Raw genomic sequence first — 16,522 nt, 5'->3', positions numbered from 1 at the left:
ATGATTGCACGCGTAAATACAATAGAAACGTTCATGAAAATAGACCCACTCAGTGCTTACATTTTTTTTAAAAAATAAATTATAACGAGTCTCGCGCGATGATAAAGGAAATTTTCAAGATGACTAATACCCTAGAAATAACTGATTTTATTTTTATACTAATTTTTTTGCTTCAAAGAAACTCTTTAAGTGTCTCATTTGCCATGCCCCCATGACTAACAAGACCACAGATTGCGTGAGAGACCACCAAAATACACGACGATGCGTACTTTCGGACGTTTGCCTAAATCGTTCCTCCCGATACTAAAAAAAGAGGAAAATTGTACAATTGAAACTGAATTAGATGTTAAAAAATAGTTACCCTTTGATAATTTTGTTCCTTGGTTATCTGTTCTACTTGATCGATAAGTTGGCGTATTCTCAATTGCAATTTTGAGAAGTTTTCCTTTTGGACCATATTGCCATAATCAATGGCGTGTTCCCCCACTTGGATGTCCAAATGAACTCGCTGGATTATGGAACAATTTTAGTTATGTCTAATAATACTATTGAACTAGCAAATATTTTTACCATTAAAAGTTATATATATATACCATTGATCATGATAAAAAGCAAAGGAGGTAACATCGAATGGTCAAAATATTTTGCATGGGTTATACTACCTGTTCATGTTTACGTACCAGTTGTGTGCCACTGAACCAAGAACTGCTGTTAGAATACAAGCAAATAATATGTTCACCAGGCGTGTGAGAAGTGAAAGAAAATCGTCCCTCTGAACTGTACACCATGGACAGGATCATTTTGTCATCTGGATCCCGAACTTGCACGTGCATTCCCACACCCGGACTGCTCGGCATGAATCCGCCGGTTCTCGGATCAAACAATTCGACCTTGTAATTTACTATAAAGAAAACCATAAAGTCCAAAGATTGATAAAGCGTGAAATTTAACCAAAACGTCTATTGTTTTGGTGGGCATATATTTATTACTACGTACCTAAAACTGTAGTTTCATCTGGAATCTCTTCGATGAAACACTTTCTCTCTCCTTCAGCGATATGAAAATAAAGTCCCGTGCCATATTCGAGGATGCATAGAAAAACAAGAATTATACTTCCGTATTTCCACATGATTATTTGTACAAGGTGCTGTTAGGGCACAGCAAAACTTATTACGAGCAAAATTCTGTACGAGACACTACACAGCACACGTCACCTTCGAAAACAATCAGTTTAATACACGTATTGTGGCGGCGCCACTGGGCACTATCGATAACTTTCTTCGATAAGTCGAGAATTTTAGAAAAATACAAAATATGGACGTCACTGTGTTGGCGATTGTCGCTGTTATAATTGCACTTTTGATTGTCGCTTGCACGGTGTTCTTGCAACAAAGATCCGGTACGTTCTAGTCTTTTATAACACGGTACACGTTGCTAACAAAAAAATGTTCGTTCCGTTACGAGCAAATTCCTAACCTCAAAGTTTGTTTTGAAACAGATGTTTTGACGGCAGAAATGAGCAAAATGTTTTAAATGTATTGCAGGTACAAAGAAGAAACAGACCGACGTATCGGAGAGAGTTCTGCAAGGCAGGCCAGTGAGGCGAACCGCTGGACAAAGAAATGCTAGACGTCGTATGCAAGCGAGCGTCGTTCCGCAGACGAACGAAGACGAAGATGTGTCTGGAAACGAGGGTAATGACGAGGCTGACGAGAAACCAGATATATCCGATCAGAAGATAGGCGCGAAGAAACGAGCAAAATTGGCAGCCAAAGCAGAGAAGAAGGTACAGAGGGAAGCAGCCGAGCAGGAAAGAGAAGAGCGTAAAAAACGGGAGCAACTGTACCAAGAACAGAGGGACAAAGAATACGAGAAGGAACGCGAGGAGGAATTAAAACAGCAAGAAGCAGAAAAGAAAGCCAGAGAGGAGCAGGAGAAGAAAGACCATGAGGAATATTTGAAAATGAAAGAAGCATTTAGCGTAGAGGATGAAGGCTATGAGCAGGAGGAACAAGAAGACGAAGAGAATTTATTGGAAGCATTTGTCGAACATATTAAAAAGAATAAAGTAGTAGTTCTAGAAGATCTGGCTGCCACCTTTGGGTTGAAGACAGCAAACGTGGTGGAAAGAATTCAAGCATTACAAACGAGCGGTAGTTTAACAGGAATAATCGACGATCGAGGGAAATTTATTTATATCTCGCAGCAGGAACTCGAAGATGTCGCGAAGTTCATAAAACAGCGCGGTAGGATCAGCATCACCGAATTGGCGGAAAATTCCAATCGATTGATAAACCTAACTCCCGAAAATAAACGAAGTATAGTGGAAGCTAGATAGACTTACATTTTTATTATAATTAATTGCAATTGTAAATTATTAATTTCAAGTTAATTACTTTTTAAGATGACCGAAGAAGAAAGGATCAAAAGCATTAAATTTTAATTCTTTTGTTTGTACAAAAAAAGCCTGCAATATTTTATATTATAGAACAAAATAAATATATTATAACAAATTTATGGATTGATTTTCTATAATGTGATACATTCATACAGTGTGGAATATATATTTCGATAAATCGAAATTATTATCCATACAAACTCCTACTTATTATAATTTAATATTTTATTTTATTGTAAATAAAAGTCTTTCAAAATATAAAACATATTTGCACCAAGCTTTCCTCGTACGATTAATTTTCCGATTCTTAGTAAGAATTATGATTCAATCGATCTGTATGCATTAGGCCAGTACTTCCCAACAGGTGTGACGCGTGTGGGCGTATAACCAAAAAAAAAGTAGTAAGTTAATTAAAAGATTTTAATTGCAAAAGAATTCCCGTTGTTATAAAGATACTGCACAAATATTCTTATAACATTTTCTAAAAAAGCTCCATTTTCTCAAAAAACTAAAGTCGTTTTCAAAACTTTATATCAAGAATTACGAATGTTTATTTCAAGCATTTTTCTGAACATAAAAGAGTTATGTTAAAGAAAATATCGCAAGTATATAAGTTTAACCGTAAATTTCTTTATATTATTAATATAATCTCCGTTATTTGACAAAATGTACCCTATAAATACTAGCCTCTCCTAAGTGTGTTATGTTGTTAAAAACTTTAAAAGGTTCTGGATTAGATAACTTTAGTGTAGCATTTAAAGAATTAAATTATTAGAAACATTTCCATGCTCGAACTTTGTCTCGTCGATGCCCTTCGTCGGGCCATTATATTTCAGTTGTTGAAAAGCAACAACCTGATGACATCGTGGATAGATGTTGCATCAGATTCTAGTTTGCCTTTGGTTGCAAGCTACACGACTTATTTTTTATTTTTCTACGAATGTATAATTTATTTCGTTGGGCACGGCTCCGACGTCGACGAATGTATCGCGATACACATTATGCGGTGGTTGCGAATCGTTAATGGGCAAAATTGTTGTTTCAATTAAAGCAGAATGATCGGGGAACAGGGTCGAAAATGTTTAAAACTTAAATTCGAGCTTGACAATTATTTTTCCCGTTCTAACTTACTAATATAATAGAGAAATTTGATTTTTTACACAAAGTTTCTCTAATTTTTCAATGTAAACAGCATATCTAAGAACGTACCGTTAAAATTTGAAGTAAATACGGTCATTATGTTTCGAGAAATCTTGGCAACCAGTTCGAAAAATACAGTTTCGAGGTAAACGCGTTCAGACCTGTTCGTGCAATCTGACACGTCCACGAAAACATTCTACGACTTTGTTATTTTGTCGAATATCAAAACAAAACTTTAAAAATTTATTCGTACTAGTGTATCATAGACGATCTTGGAAAATTTAATCGTTGATTTACGATAGTTCTGCGAATAGATCGAGGAAAAATTGTAAAATAGATCTTCCCAGCTTGAATAACAAGTCAAGTTCATTAACCAATATACATTATTAATGAGTCAAACTTCTGGAACAAACATACTCATGATTTACTAAATCTTGAAATCCTAGCAATACGAGGGAGAAAACATGTGTATATTTAAGGGAGTGTCACGAAATTCATTTGCATCGAATAATATTAACGAAATATTCTTTGCCTTTCATTTTCTGTGAAATACTGCGCACCAAAATGGCGGAATTCGTCGAAAAATAGAAAATGTCTGCCTCCTTGAGATCAAAATAGGACACGGTTACCTAACGGTTCGTAATCTTGCTTTCCAAAAAATTCTTATTAATTATACATTGCTAAATATTATTTAGGTACCCCCCAAAGTAGACTAAGAGGATCTGTAAGAGTGGAAAACGTTATTTATGTACATGCTTATGTACATGAATATTTAAAAAAATCGTATGACGTTTTACAACCATTAAACCAATTGAACATTTTTCTGGTGGGATCGAAGGAATCGAGATCGATCCCCTCTCGAAATCCTCGATCAACAGGCGAAGAAGGGGATACTCGGAGACTATGTAAGAGCGACGGAGTCGCCAGAGAACCTGCAGTCTTCCTCGAGGCTTCGTGGCAACATTAATTTTCAAATTCCTCTTTCCACTTGACCATTCGAATCGAATTCTCTATAAAGAATCCAAGGCTTCGAAGTTCCTTCGATATTAAAACAAAGATCGTAGTAGTGTTTTACAGTGATCGAGAGGATCTTATGTGTCGATGAGGTGCAAAGTCTTCGACCGTCAAGGCAACTCCCCGACGTTTTTGCCAAGTGTCAGGTAAGTGCAAAAACAGGTTTCCATTTGTGCGTGCCGGTTTTCAGACGACGACAGCAGGAAGTGGATTTGCAGAAACCTTGATCCGTTTTTCATTATCCTGCGCAATTACGAACGAATTTCATATATCCGTGGAACAGTGGTTTCCAAACGTTTCGAGACTCGTGATGAAAAGGTAGACTTTCTGGGTCTCTTTTGATAATTAAAATTAAAAAATTGAGTCTATAAAATATACCTACTCTTTTGGTGTTTTCTTTAAATATCTATCGATGAAACAAAAAATATCTGCTACGAGAATTTTGAAATACCGGAGCACCAAAGTCTCGCAAACTCGATATTGATTAAATTTTGTATTAATGGCTCCTTTTTCTGCACAGGCTCGCTAAAAACCTCCGAACTCGCAAGGGGAGTCGACGCGGTAACGCTGGAAATCGCTTAGAATTACTTGTTCTGGTTCATTTGCATCACGTGCCGTAGAGTGAGTATCCTAACTGCTAAAAAACCGTGATGGAGCACTATAAAATTGCTAACGATAGCGATCATTGATTTTCAAGGTGATAAATTAAAGTGTCTGATAGCATCGGAGACTAAATTCAATCTATTCGTGAAAAATTGTTCGTCACCGCTGAATATTGGTTCGAATTGGTTTAAATCGGCGGAAGAAGGTCAACGGGAAGAGGTATCATTAAAAACCATCGAGGGGTCATTAAAAGAATCACAATGGTGCACACCAACATCATGAATTCCACGATAAAGGATTCCTACCACGACGTCAGGTATAACCGATACATTTTTTAATCTATTCTGTTACAAATTTGTTTTCTTCCTGTTTGATTTCTGGAAATATTGTTTCCCAATGTGCAGGAAGGGCAAGACTGGGTCCTCGTCGACGGGACAACAGCAAGATTTGAAGAAGAACGACAAGTACGGTTCTTGGGGTCCAGTTTACAAGAACAAGCAAAATTTCGTCGACATGCACATTTGCTGACGTCTCTGCAAAGGAAATGGCGACATCCGGCAGTATCGCGGTTAAATGGCTCCAGACGCGTCGTTAGCGACTCGAAAGTAATCGAGTATCCAGAATCCGTGATCATTCCACGATGTCACGTGACGCCGGAGTTTGAAATTAGAATGCCGAATGCGACGAAAACGTAGACCGATTGCCCAACGCGTGATACTTTAAAGATGTTAGCAAATCAAATGTAAAGGCGAATAAAAATGTGTGTACCATTGTGATCTCGAGCGTATTGTTTCATGCGACATGTACATAGAATCATTTTAGAAAATAAGGTCGTGACGAATAGGATCGCCTTTCATCATTTAATTTTAAAAGTCTGAAATTCATTACACCCTTTTCCTTTTATAATCACAAATTTTTTTTAAATCATTTTTTTAAACATAAGGTTTTAGGAAATGGAACCACTTTTCGCATTTTAATTTTAAGATTAGTTCCACTTCTTTGTTTTCTTTTTGTAATCACAATAATAATTCTAATATATTCAATGAATAGAATAATTAATGGTGGTTTAAGGTCTTCTATTAGAAAGGGTTCTATCATTAATTATATTGAGTTGAGTCATAAGTAATTGCCGGTTCAAGTAATGGATAATAAATTGTTTCGGGAATTCCAAATTACCTGTAGTTCGTTTTCGCACTTATGCCTACCTTATTTTAGAAGGTTGAATAGTTCAGAAATAATAGTCGACAAGTTCAGATCAAGTATAGTCCGGGCCACGATATAGCGAGGTCGTAAACTCGAGTTGGTGTCAAAGTTTACACGTTTCAGCTCCCGGAATAAGTGAATTGACAGAAATATGAGCAGCTAAGGGCCTTGGACCATGGTCAGGACCGTACGAAGAAATGTTTTATCCAGTGTCGCCATTTTTAGAGGTATCGTGACAGGTAAAGGTCTTACTCGAGTCTTTAATATCTTAATTTACCTGCTTATAATATAAATGGGAAAAGGTTGTATTTAATAATGGAGAATACGTTTTAGACTAGGGTGTTATGTAACTCTTCTATTACTTATGACTCCATCCAATAATATTATAACAACAGTAATGTCAGCTGAAGATTTTTTAAAAATAAATGCTAGAAATCTTTAAAAAATTTGGTTGAAACTAATTCTGCGCGATTTCCGTTTGGAGGGGATGTTAAGTCGAGGCTCTACGAGTCACGAAACTGGGAAAAAAAGTAAATCGTGGGTTAGTTCCGGCGGATACGCGACCCACGAAGGGACAAAGACACAGAAGTCGGAAAAAATAGCCGATGGTAAGCTGTCCGACGTTCTTGGATATTTGCGTAGACACGTTGAATGTAACATTCTTTACCATACAATTATCACGCTGTCAATGTCTGGCCAACGAATTTCATAAATAAATTCTCTATGGTTTTTTACGCCTTGTATATTTTCCTTCATTTTCCGACCGTATACTAATAGCTCTTTCTTCGAGCATTTCAGTGAATTCTTCCGTACTGGTCAGACACTATATCTACTTCGAGTCACGTTAGCTATTACCTATATTTTTCTATTCCGTGAAAATATCTGTAAAAAAGTATTCGAAAAATAAACCCAGCAAAATGTAAAGTGACGATCGAAGATTCGTGGTCGACCAACTCCCGGAAAATCTATAAAAAATGTCTAAAAATATCCAGAGTTTCATATTAATATTCGAGAACGATAAACTCGGCGAAAAGTTTACGATAAACGGTCCATAAAATACGCATCGAAGATCGAAGACTCTTGGAAAACCCGTAAAGAAATCTGGCGAAACCTGCTAAAAATATCCGAAATTTTTTATCAACATTCGAGATTGATAAACTCGGCGAAAAGTTTAAAACAAACAGGCCCGCGAGAACGTATACATCGAGTATCGGAAGATTCGTCGATAACAGAGTCTCGGAAAAGTCATAAAGAACTACATCGAAATCCCATCTTGCTCCGGGCCGTGCGAAAGAAAATAGTAGGGGAAAGCCCCTTCGAAGGTGGGGAAAGCAGCATGGAGGAAGACCCGAAACAAAAAAGAAGGAAGCTCCTGGACAAACGAGAGCTTCGCCGTGGCTCGGGGGAGAACGAGTGCAACGTGGTGCAGTCGTTCAAAGCGCGTCGACTTGGTCGGTCCTCCTCTGTACTTAGAGGGTCGGGGGAGGAGGTTACCATCGCGTTACCGTTTCGCGCTCTATCGCTCTAATTTATTTATTTATTTAATCTCGCGACATCCTCCGAACTCGTGCTCTCGGTCGGAAGTTATTTCGTTATTTCCTAGCAAGAATCGAGTGCGTCGCCACGAAGAAGAAGACGAAGAAAGAGGAGAAAGAAGGAAAAGTAGTGTCGTTGCTCCGTGGAACGCGAGATACCCGACGAGTCGACGTCCCGACGCTGCTATTTCGAGGCTGAAACACACCGGTGAGCTTTTGTCCTACAGTCCCACAAGCAGTCTGGCCTCCTCAAGGTGCATAACTCGCGAGCTTTCGGTCTCTTCGGGTACGATTCCCGTGGAAAAAGGCCACCCCGTTGTCACGGACTCCTTTTTTCGGGATTCCGAATCGACCGCGTGCTCTACATACCTACGCTCCTATTCGCGGCGACCGGCTCTCGTCCTTCCAAGGAACCTCTCCGGAGGCTCCCATCCGCGATCCTCCGTTTTTAACGAGATTTTTCACGACTGTAGTTCTCGAAATTCTGAAGACAACGATACACGGTTTTGGGCGCAGACGGTTTACAGTTTGGAAGATATTTAAGGTTGAATTCTATTTGGGGTTGCATAGTTTTTCGTGATATATTTGCTACAAGACTATATGCTTTCACCATACATTGTTTAAGAATAAGAGAATCAAGTGTATCCACAGTTTTCGATAGGATTTTGCACGATTATAATACTGAAGCTGACTAGATAGTTAGTTTGATCATTTTGGATATTTTAAATGCACATGAGCATGAATCATCAGGGATTAATGATCTCTATGTATCGCTCAGGATTGGACTTATTATTGGGAGATGGAAAGATCAGTCCTGAGGGGTATATAACGAATTTTCTTAACCTAGTATGTGAATGGTGTTTCTACGATAAAGTAATTCCTGCCTTTGAGGGCTATTTTAAATTTCGTTTCTTCCAAATGAAAAAATCGATTTTCCCAGGCACCACCTCAGTGGAACTAGTTAAATTCCCTCAGAATAGTATTTTCCTTGTAAAGTAATTCGATGGAAATAGATGCAAATCCTGACTCTTCTCCTAAACCCCTAATATCTCACTCATCAAGCTACGAATAACATTGTATTCGTTTCCTTGGAATAAATTCTCCAAAATTTGACTGTCTAGTTAATATTTTTCTCGATCAAACCAGTTGTTTGACTATTTCCAAGCGGGGGTACGGGGGCCTCCCGACGCAGACCGGAAGCGGAACTTCCTCCGTGATGATCCCTTCGTTCGACGTAGAACAACGTCCCTATGCGTGCCGAAGGGCGCCCGTCGCGTCTAAATCCCGACGACCTCCTTCCTCCCATCCCTGTCGATGGTAATGCTTGTTGCATCCGTAGGTGCGACGCCTCCGGGGCGCTATTTTTGTCTGACGGCCAACAGTTACTAGTAGACACCCTCTTGCGAGCAGCCGGAGATTTCTACGCGCGCCGTGATCCCCAACGGGCGCGTGCCCGTGCACGCTCTTAGGCTCATTAGGCTACGTCCCTGGAAAGAAAACTGACGAATGATCCGATAAGAATACTAGCTGGCTCGTCCCAGATATCTGGGACAACGTCTCCTTCCATCCTCAACCTCCAGAAACTCCTTTGTCTAGAGCTTAGGGACGACTTAAACTTTTGGGGGAGGATACTTCTCCATCGAGGTCTAGTTTGAATAGTAAACTCCTGGTCTCTCAATTACCAAAACGCAGGAAAGAATATTAATACCTATTCAAAGCACCAGACCACAATTTTGCACTATTGATTACCAAAGAAGACCAGGGCCAGGGGGGTCAAATTTTTAGAGTCTCGAGCGTTTACAGCTTCGCTAAAGTGCACTGTTTCATCAAAGAGAAGGCAAGATGCTCGACGGATGTCCCGTGTTTGACAATCGCGTGCACAGCGGCGCACGTGTCCGCCATCGCGCGAGCGCGCGTGCCCCGCGTTAACGCCTCGAAGCTTAGGGGGAGCTTAAGAGTCGGGGGAAGCAACGAGCAGAGAAAAAATGATCGATGAAAAAGTCTCGAGGGACGTCTTGGAACAGGGGACACCTGAACGTCTATATTTGTTCCCCGGAAAGCGGAACAGAGAGTCGAAGTCGATCGACGATCGGGGACCACCCCCCGATAGCAGACTGCTCGGTCGGTAATCGCAGACCCGTGGGGTCTTCCCCGTTCGAAACTCGATCTTCCGCGCGCCTAAATATAACCAGGAAGTAACGACGGCGGCAATTTACGTATGTTCTCGTCACCTTCTGGGACCAGCCAGCGCATAAACCACGTGGCAACAGGGCTCAGCCCTGACAGAAGTCCCGACCGCATTATTGCATTAGCCTGCAGGCACGTGCGCGCGTGGGTGCAAAGGGCAGAGCGTCGGTAAGTGGCGTCGGAGGCGTCGGGGGTGACGTCGGGGTCCTCGGACGGGACCGGTTCGTTCAACTCGAGGGTCGAGGTAATAGATCCCGGAGCTACTAAATCCCGAAAATTCATCTCGGATCGGAGACCTCGACGGTGCTCCTTCCGTAAACGCTTTCGGAACAAAGTTCCACGAATCGACGTCATTTCACGCTAAATCTAGCTTAGCACTTCTCTTTTATTCGTTGATACAGTGACTACAAAATTGTTACTTTGTCTGTTCCTAAATCATATCCAGAAATAAGTTAAAATTGCACCATATTGCTCGAATAGAAGGAACTGGATATGCAAACATGAGTAACGCGACCATTCAGTGCATTATTTAGTCTTACGAGAGTTCATCAAGATTATAAAAAAGGCAATTAGAATAATGTTTTTCTTCGTCTCATTAATGCAAATTTCTCTGCACCTGTTTTGCCTTCTTTCGTGTACGATCATTTCGAATCATAATAAATAATGATTGAATTATCATTCAAGGCATTTAATGCGCGTATTAACTTGGTTCGATACAATTTCTTGAGCTCGTATCAATTTGATTTGATAATAACCATCATTTAAAACGAGCATTTAATGTCGAGCAAGAAGCTACGAGCCCCTCTTAAAATTTGAGCTTTCCGTCCATTAAAAATATATTCCATCGTCGTCCCCGAGCTTTAAACTAGACACAGCCCTGGTAACGATGAAGTTTCTCAAAAATTCTGATCGCCGCGGCTGAATTCTATCCAGCGGCGTTCTCTCTCGCCGGTACACTTGTATCACGAGTCTTAAAATAAAGCAGCCGAGTGGCTTTTTCTCTATCGATCGGAAATTTTCCTTTAATAAGCCATAGCGCGACGTGTAATTCCCATCGTGGCGTAAGTATGTCTCGTGAGAACTCGTTGACAGGATGTTAACATATCCTGTCGTTAACATCCCCGGTTACACTTCAATTATACAACAACCGCGTGCGATCGCACGAATTATTTCGTTCCACGGCTGAATTCCCTCCGTGGTATTTACATTTCCAGCCGGGACCCCGTATTTTTTCACCCGCGGCGTTTCTTCCGATCGCTTCCGTCGTTTAATTTTAGCAAGAAAATCTCCTTGTAAACGTCCTATATTTACCGTTCGACGCTGGAAACAGGGAAACAGGAATTTCCGCGATGCCCTTTTCGCGTCCACGGTTTGGCCCACCTATTTCTAAGTCGAGCGCGACGCGTCCCGACGCGATTCCATTTCGTCGGGGCGCCGTATCGATGCAACAAAAACAGAAATATAATGATGAGGGGGAGGTGGATGGAAAGAAAGTGGAAGAAAAATAGAATAAAATCGATGATTTCCTCCTGCTTCCCCGCTGAACGAAACGGGAAGAAAGAACCGCGGTCTGCTCGGGTGGGGGAGCGTGTCCTAAGAATAGAAGAATTTCTTTTCCCTTCTGTCCTTTCTGTCGTGCAATTGTCGGGGGAGTTCGGAGATGGTTACCTGCGAAGTGGAAAACGGTCGTCCGTGAAACGTCGAAACTCTTCCCAGACGGTCCAGTGACGTTCAGACTCGAGACGAGACGCTCTTAATGCAACAGTTTAAAAATATCGATTCCTGGAATGGATCGCAGAAATCGAGCAGCGTGATGTTCAGTCCTCTTCCTCCTCTTTGTTCCATGTATAACGCGGACCCCCCGCGAACCTAAAGGCGTGGTTACAACCACCGCTCTGTGCCTCGTGAACACACGTGCATCCGCTGCTCCGTCGCGCAAATACCCGGAGAGATTAATACGGCTCGAATTAACTCCGCTATCCACGAAAACGATACGAATAAATTGCATTCAATTTTCGATAGAATTTTAGAATCAAAACCAACAAAATATTTGTTCCATTTTTCAACGATCAACGTATCTTGCGCCGAGATCTCCTTCATTTTATATAAAATGAACGTTTTAGATTAGTATCAAAAGAAATGAATGCATGTGTTTAGGAAGAAATAAAGAGCTTCGAAGTTGGAGCTACTAAACGCACGCGTGGAACACGAATTCTCGATAGGTAAAATATTTGCCTTCCAAAGATACGTTACTGTTTGCAATGTACCGACAGCTGGTAAATTCTTAGACATAACGACGGGTTCGTTCCTTCGGTGATCGCATCTCGGAAGAATGACGTCTACCGGTGCGTCGAGACGGCGGCGGTCGTCTTACCCGAAATAGATCCTATATCCCGAACACGAAGACGACTCGTGAACCCAGCCACGGGAAAACCGGTTGCTAGGGGGGAAAACAAATCGCTGCTTTCGATAGGTTTATTAACGAAGAAAAGTTACTTTGCTGTAGCGACTCGCTGCTTGACGAGTCAAAGCGCGAGTACTTAAAAATGCACGAGAATCGGAGCAACGTGACCGGATTTCCGGGTCAGAGTACCATTTTTAGGAAATATTATCATTTCGAATCTGAGACTGTCACGTATAATTCAAGATGGTCGACGATCAGTGTTGCCAACTTCCACTAGTCGATGCAATCTAGTCTCTATAACGATATCCTTGAATTAGAACAATTTATCCCATCTGCCATGATAAATTGATATTCGCAATATCGTGCAACGAAGACGTTAAATAAATGAAATAATTCTTGATCGCGGACAGTTTGATCGATCCGCACCATGGCCAGCCTAACGTAGAATCGATATTACGTGGTCGAATCTTTCAACGGATGTTCTACGTACACGGAAAGTGAAACACAGAGGTTGGATTGTTTGACTAAAGATTCGGGAGGGGTTGCCATTTTTGGTACAAGGCCACAGATGTTGGCCGTAGGAGCACACGAAAGACATATGGAACAAGGGGCACGCGATCAAATAAACTAGACCTTTATTACCTGAAGACGTTTCCAAGTAATCATTCCAAATTGCTCCTCTTCCGCTTAATTTGCATTATCGCGAAGACGAGAATGTCGAGTCTGTCACGCTCGAGCGGACAAACGGCCGATTTTAATTCCAAGAATTTCGTTTCGCGAACGGCGGACGATTAAACGCAAACCTGAAATTCTTGCGGTTAAAACGATGCCCGTAACCGTGTAGCAAAATTTTTTTCCAACGATATTATACCGAGTAACGGTATTAACATATTTGCAGCGCTCTACTTGCACTATCTATGAATCGTGTTTTGGGTTCACGGTTGTCGCGAACTATGTTCTCGTCGTGTATCGATATATCGTTACTAGCTATCGGTACGATCGATTGACCAATAAACGCGGGAAAACAACACGATATTCGAGGTTAATGGATCGCAATGGTTCCCGTACGATTCAGAATTTACCGGCACTTTCGACGAGTTCCGTTGGCGAATATGGAGGCGTACTTGCGGCACGACAGGATGTACTTTCGTCAAAAATCTACAGAAATCTCAGCAATCACTATATTTGGCCTTCTGAGTCATGGCGTGGTTGTGCAGCCGTCGCGCAAGCTTTGAATTCTACCGCGCGCCGCACCGCTATTTTGTCTTCTACTCCATCGAATTCTTGGAACGTTTTCGTCCTTTTTGTTGTTTCCTCGCATTTTGTATACGCTTTTGGAAACTAATGCCATCGAGTCGAATCGGGTTTCTAGTTACACTACAGGATTATTTTAACTCTGCAATCCTGCGTCGATTCGAACTCGACATCGTGCAACAAAAGTGGAACGAAATTAATTTTGCTTCGTTTGAAATTATTGTTGCAGTTCGCGGATGCATCGTGATAGGAAGACGTCCATTTGAAACGCGACACGATGAGAGCGCGGGAATCAGTTGTCTACACTCCAGTGTCCCTAGGACCAGACACGGACGACGAGGAAACGTTGGTCAATGCGGAAATTTACAACAATGGTGAGTCTTCGACATATTTTAAATCAGAGACGTGCAAACTTTTATTTGAGTAATAAATTTACGTCAATTCAAATCCATTCGATCGGTTTTTAATTTTCTGACTGTTGGCAAGACATGACGGAAGGCCCGAACCATTTTTACCGACAGCCAGTAAACGTCACTCTCGACCTTATCGCCGGGGAGGTCTGTATCTTGACGGAGCAAGGTTACTGGCCTCCGCGAAGTCGCTTATGCAGCGAATCGCATCGACACCGACAAAAGAATCCCCTTATCTCGACCCGATGTTTAACGTCGCTTAACCGTGGCTAATAGCGTTTTGTGGCGAGTTTTTTTACCGCGTTCCGGTTGAACTTGTTCCGCAGATAAATCACCGAGATCGAGTCGCGCGTAACTCCAGATTACCGAACGAGAAAATGCATTGTTATCGATGCGTGACACACGAACTCTAGTAAAAAAAAAAAAATCACTAGGTGTACGATAGATTCGCTGTCCTCGGGACGGGTGGCGTCCCCGGCTGTCGCGCGTCACGCCTCGGGACGAGCCAACCGTATAAAATGTAAGGCAAATTCCTGGGCGTTCGAGGACTTTCCTGCTAACTAGTCGCGACACCTTTTCTTTATTAAAATTCCAACGCGGACCGAACACGGATATTCCTGACCAAGTCAAGCCGGATACGATTGGAAATGGAGGAACGAAGACAAGCCACTCTGACTCAGAGCACACCTACACGACTTCCGAATTCGAACTTCGCGCTTGTAATGCATGTAGGATAGGGCGGGGGCGTGGCGTATGTACGCAATACCCGGAGAACCAGCCGCGTCAGGCTCCGTTTTTGGCAACGATAATACGCTCACCTGGAAGAGCATTGTTTAATCGCGCGGGTTGTCTTATCTTCGCGGCTCTTGGAAGAATGACACCTCGAACGTTGGAAAACAGACGCGATAACCGAGCTTAAATATTGAACGGCTCTTTCTTACGTAAGAACGACCGTTTCTAATATCATAGTTCGGTCTGTTTATTCCGAATTGGCGTGTCGCTGAATTTTCGACGTTTCTCAATTTTTGCATGGACATTTTAAATTTGACTTTTGTTATTCTAATATTCTTTACCTTCAATTTCTGTGGTCGAAAACACTTTCCTAATTTTCAAAAGAGTTCTAAGGAGAAGAATTTCAAAGATTATTAAACGAAGATCTCGTCCATGTTGGATCGCGCCACTTATCTTGAATCTTTATCGCAATTTTAACACTGTTTCGATTCCAAGAGGAAGATACCGCAACTTTCTTGTCTGAAGGGCGTCATTGTTTCATCATAATCGAAACCAGAGCTAGATTTGCAGGAAACTAACATTCAGCGGTGAAAAAATGAATCATATCTTGATTTATAAGTGCCCATTGTTTTCGTGTGCAACGAGTACAATACCCATCAAAAGTCTTGCGGAGATTTCTAAATTTTCTGCGAATCTAAAAAATGTTAAATGTCTAAAAAATTTTACTTAATATTTCGAAGGAAGTATACTGTCAATTGCATCAACATTCCCTCCTCTGAAGCATACATACTAATTTTTTTTATATGTAACACTCGTTTCGCCAGAATAGCAAATAGATCAGGGATACTGTAAAGAGTTTCAAAGTGTTTTCTATTAATTCCAGAGAATCCTACTCTTACAAACGATAAATAAACATAATCACTATTTGTTAACGGTCCTGTAATTTTTTATAAATATTTATTATAGTGTCGTGATACTTTTTAGCCGGAGTGTATGCACCAGTTGGCGCGCGCGCGCGTACCGATAATCGGTATTTGTCAGTGCAACGTGATAAGAAGCGCAAAGGAGGAGTTAGAGAAGCGGTACCCTGAGGATTGTCCACAAGTCTCGGTACTCGATAAGTATTATCTGGAACTGGCGCCGTCTGGCAATTCTATTAATTTCCCAATCACGGGTATATACGCGAGCCCGGAAAAAGTCATGGCTACCTTTTCAACGCGGAGGATGCATAAATCGTGCGTTAGATAGACGCCAACAGGCAGTGTTCGAGCTTTACGATCGATTTCCTGCATGCTGGGTGAAAGTAACGGCCCCGGTGGAAAACATCGGTTCGGTTTAATTACGATTCGCGGTAATTTTGCCGGACCAGGCACGATCGTTCGCGTCAGAGATGAGCGAAAATTTTATTCGAATTACACAGAGTCCGCCATCAGGTGCCATTTCTCGTAATAAAATTACGTATTTATATAATAATACCAGCTTTCCTGGTTGGAAATGGAAGCCAATTCCAAGGAACATAACATCCGTTTAAATGGCACTGCGTATTCAACGAACCAGACCAATATATATTTGCAATACGCGTATCTGTTAATTGGTAACTCTATTGCAATTTGAAGAAAATGATCTTGCATATTACTGTGAA

At 41.3% G+C, this 16,522-nt stretch overlaps 2 protein-coding genes and 1 long non-coding RNA gene across 3 annotated transcripts; 2 read left to right on the top strand and 1 right to left on the bottom strand.

Moving 5' to 3' along the window:
* Window positions 1-132: 132 nt before the first annotated feature.
* LOC122405249 (transmembrane emp24 domain-containing protein eca) lies at window positions 133-1,226 on the bottom strand. Its single transcript, XM_043409840.1, has 4 exons — window positions 997-1,226; window positions 681-901; window positions 362-508; window positions 133-303 (listed from the first exon to the last, which is right to left on the bottom strand). Exons 1-4 carry the CDS (start codon window positions 1,127-1,129, stop codon window positions 154-156), a joined length of 651 nt encoding a protein of 216 aa, XP_043265775.1. The 5' UTR covers window positions 1,130-1,226; the 3' UTR covers window positions 133-153.
* Window positions 1,227-1,249: 23 nt separating this feature from the next.
* Window positions 1,250-2,461, top strand: LOC122405248 (DDRGK domain-containing protein 1). The gene is made up of 2 exons (XM_043409839.1): window positions 1,250-1,399; window positions 1,545-2,461. Exons 1-2 carry the CDS (start codon window positions 1,315-1,317, stop codon window positions 2,336-2,338), a joined length of 879 nt encoding a protein of 292 aa, XP_043265774.1. The 5' UTR covers window positions 1,250-1,314; the 3' UTR covers window positions 2,339-2,461.
* Window positions 2,462-5,250: 2,789 nt separating this feature from the next.
* Window positions 5,251-5,931, top strand: LOC122405121. Its single transcript, XR_006259746.1, has 2 exons — window positions 5,251-5,471; window positions 5,560-5,931. It is a non-coding gene; the product is annotated as an uncharacterized LOC122405121 (long non-coding RNA).
* Window positions 5,932-16,522: the final 10,591 nt, after the last annotated feature.

Source organism: Colletes gigas, unplaced genomic scaffold (assembly GCF_013123115.1).
Source record: "Colletes gigas isolate AHSC1104 unplaced genomic scaffold, ASM1312311v1 Colletes_gigas_Sc00004, whole genome shotgun sequence".
Lineage (NCBI taxonomy): Eukaryota > Metazoa > Arthropoda > Insecta > Hymenoptera > Colletidae > Colletes > Colletes gigas.
This window is presented reverse-complemented; position numbering and strand designations above follow the sequence as displayed.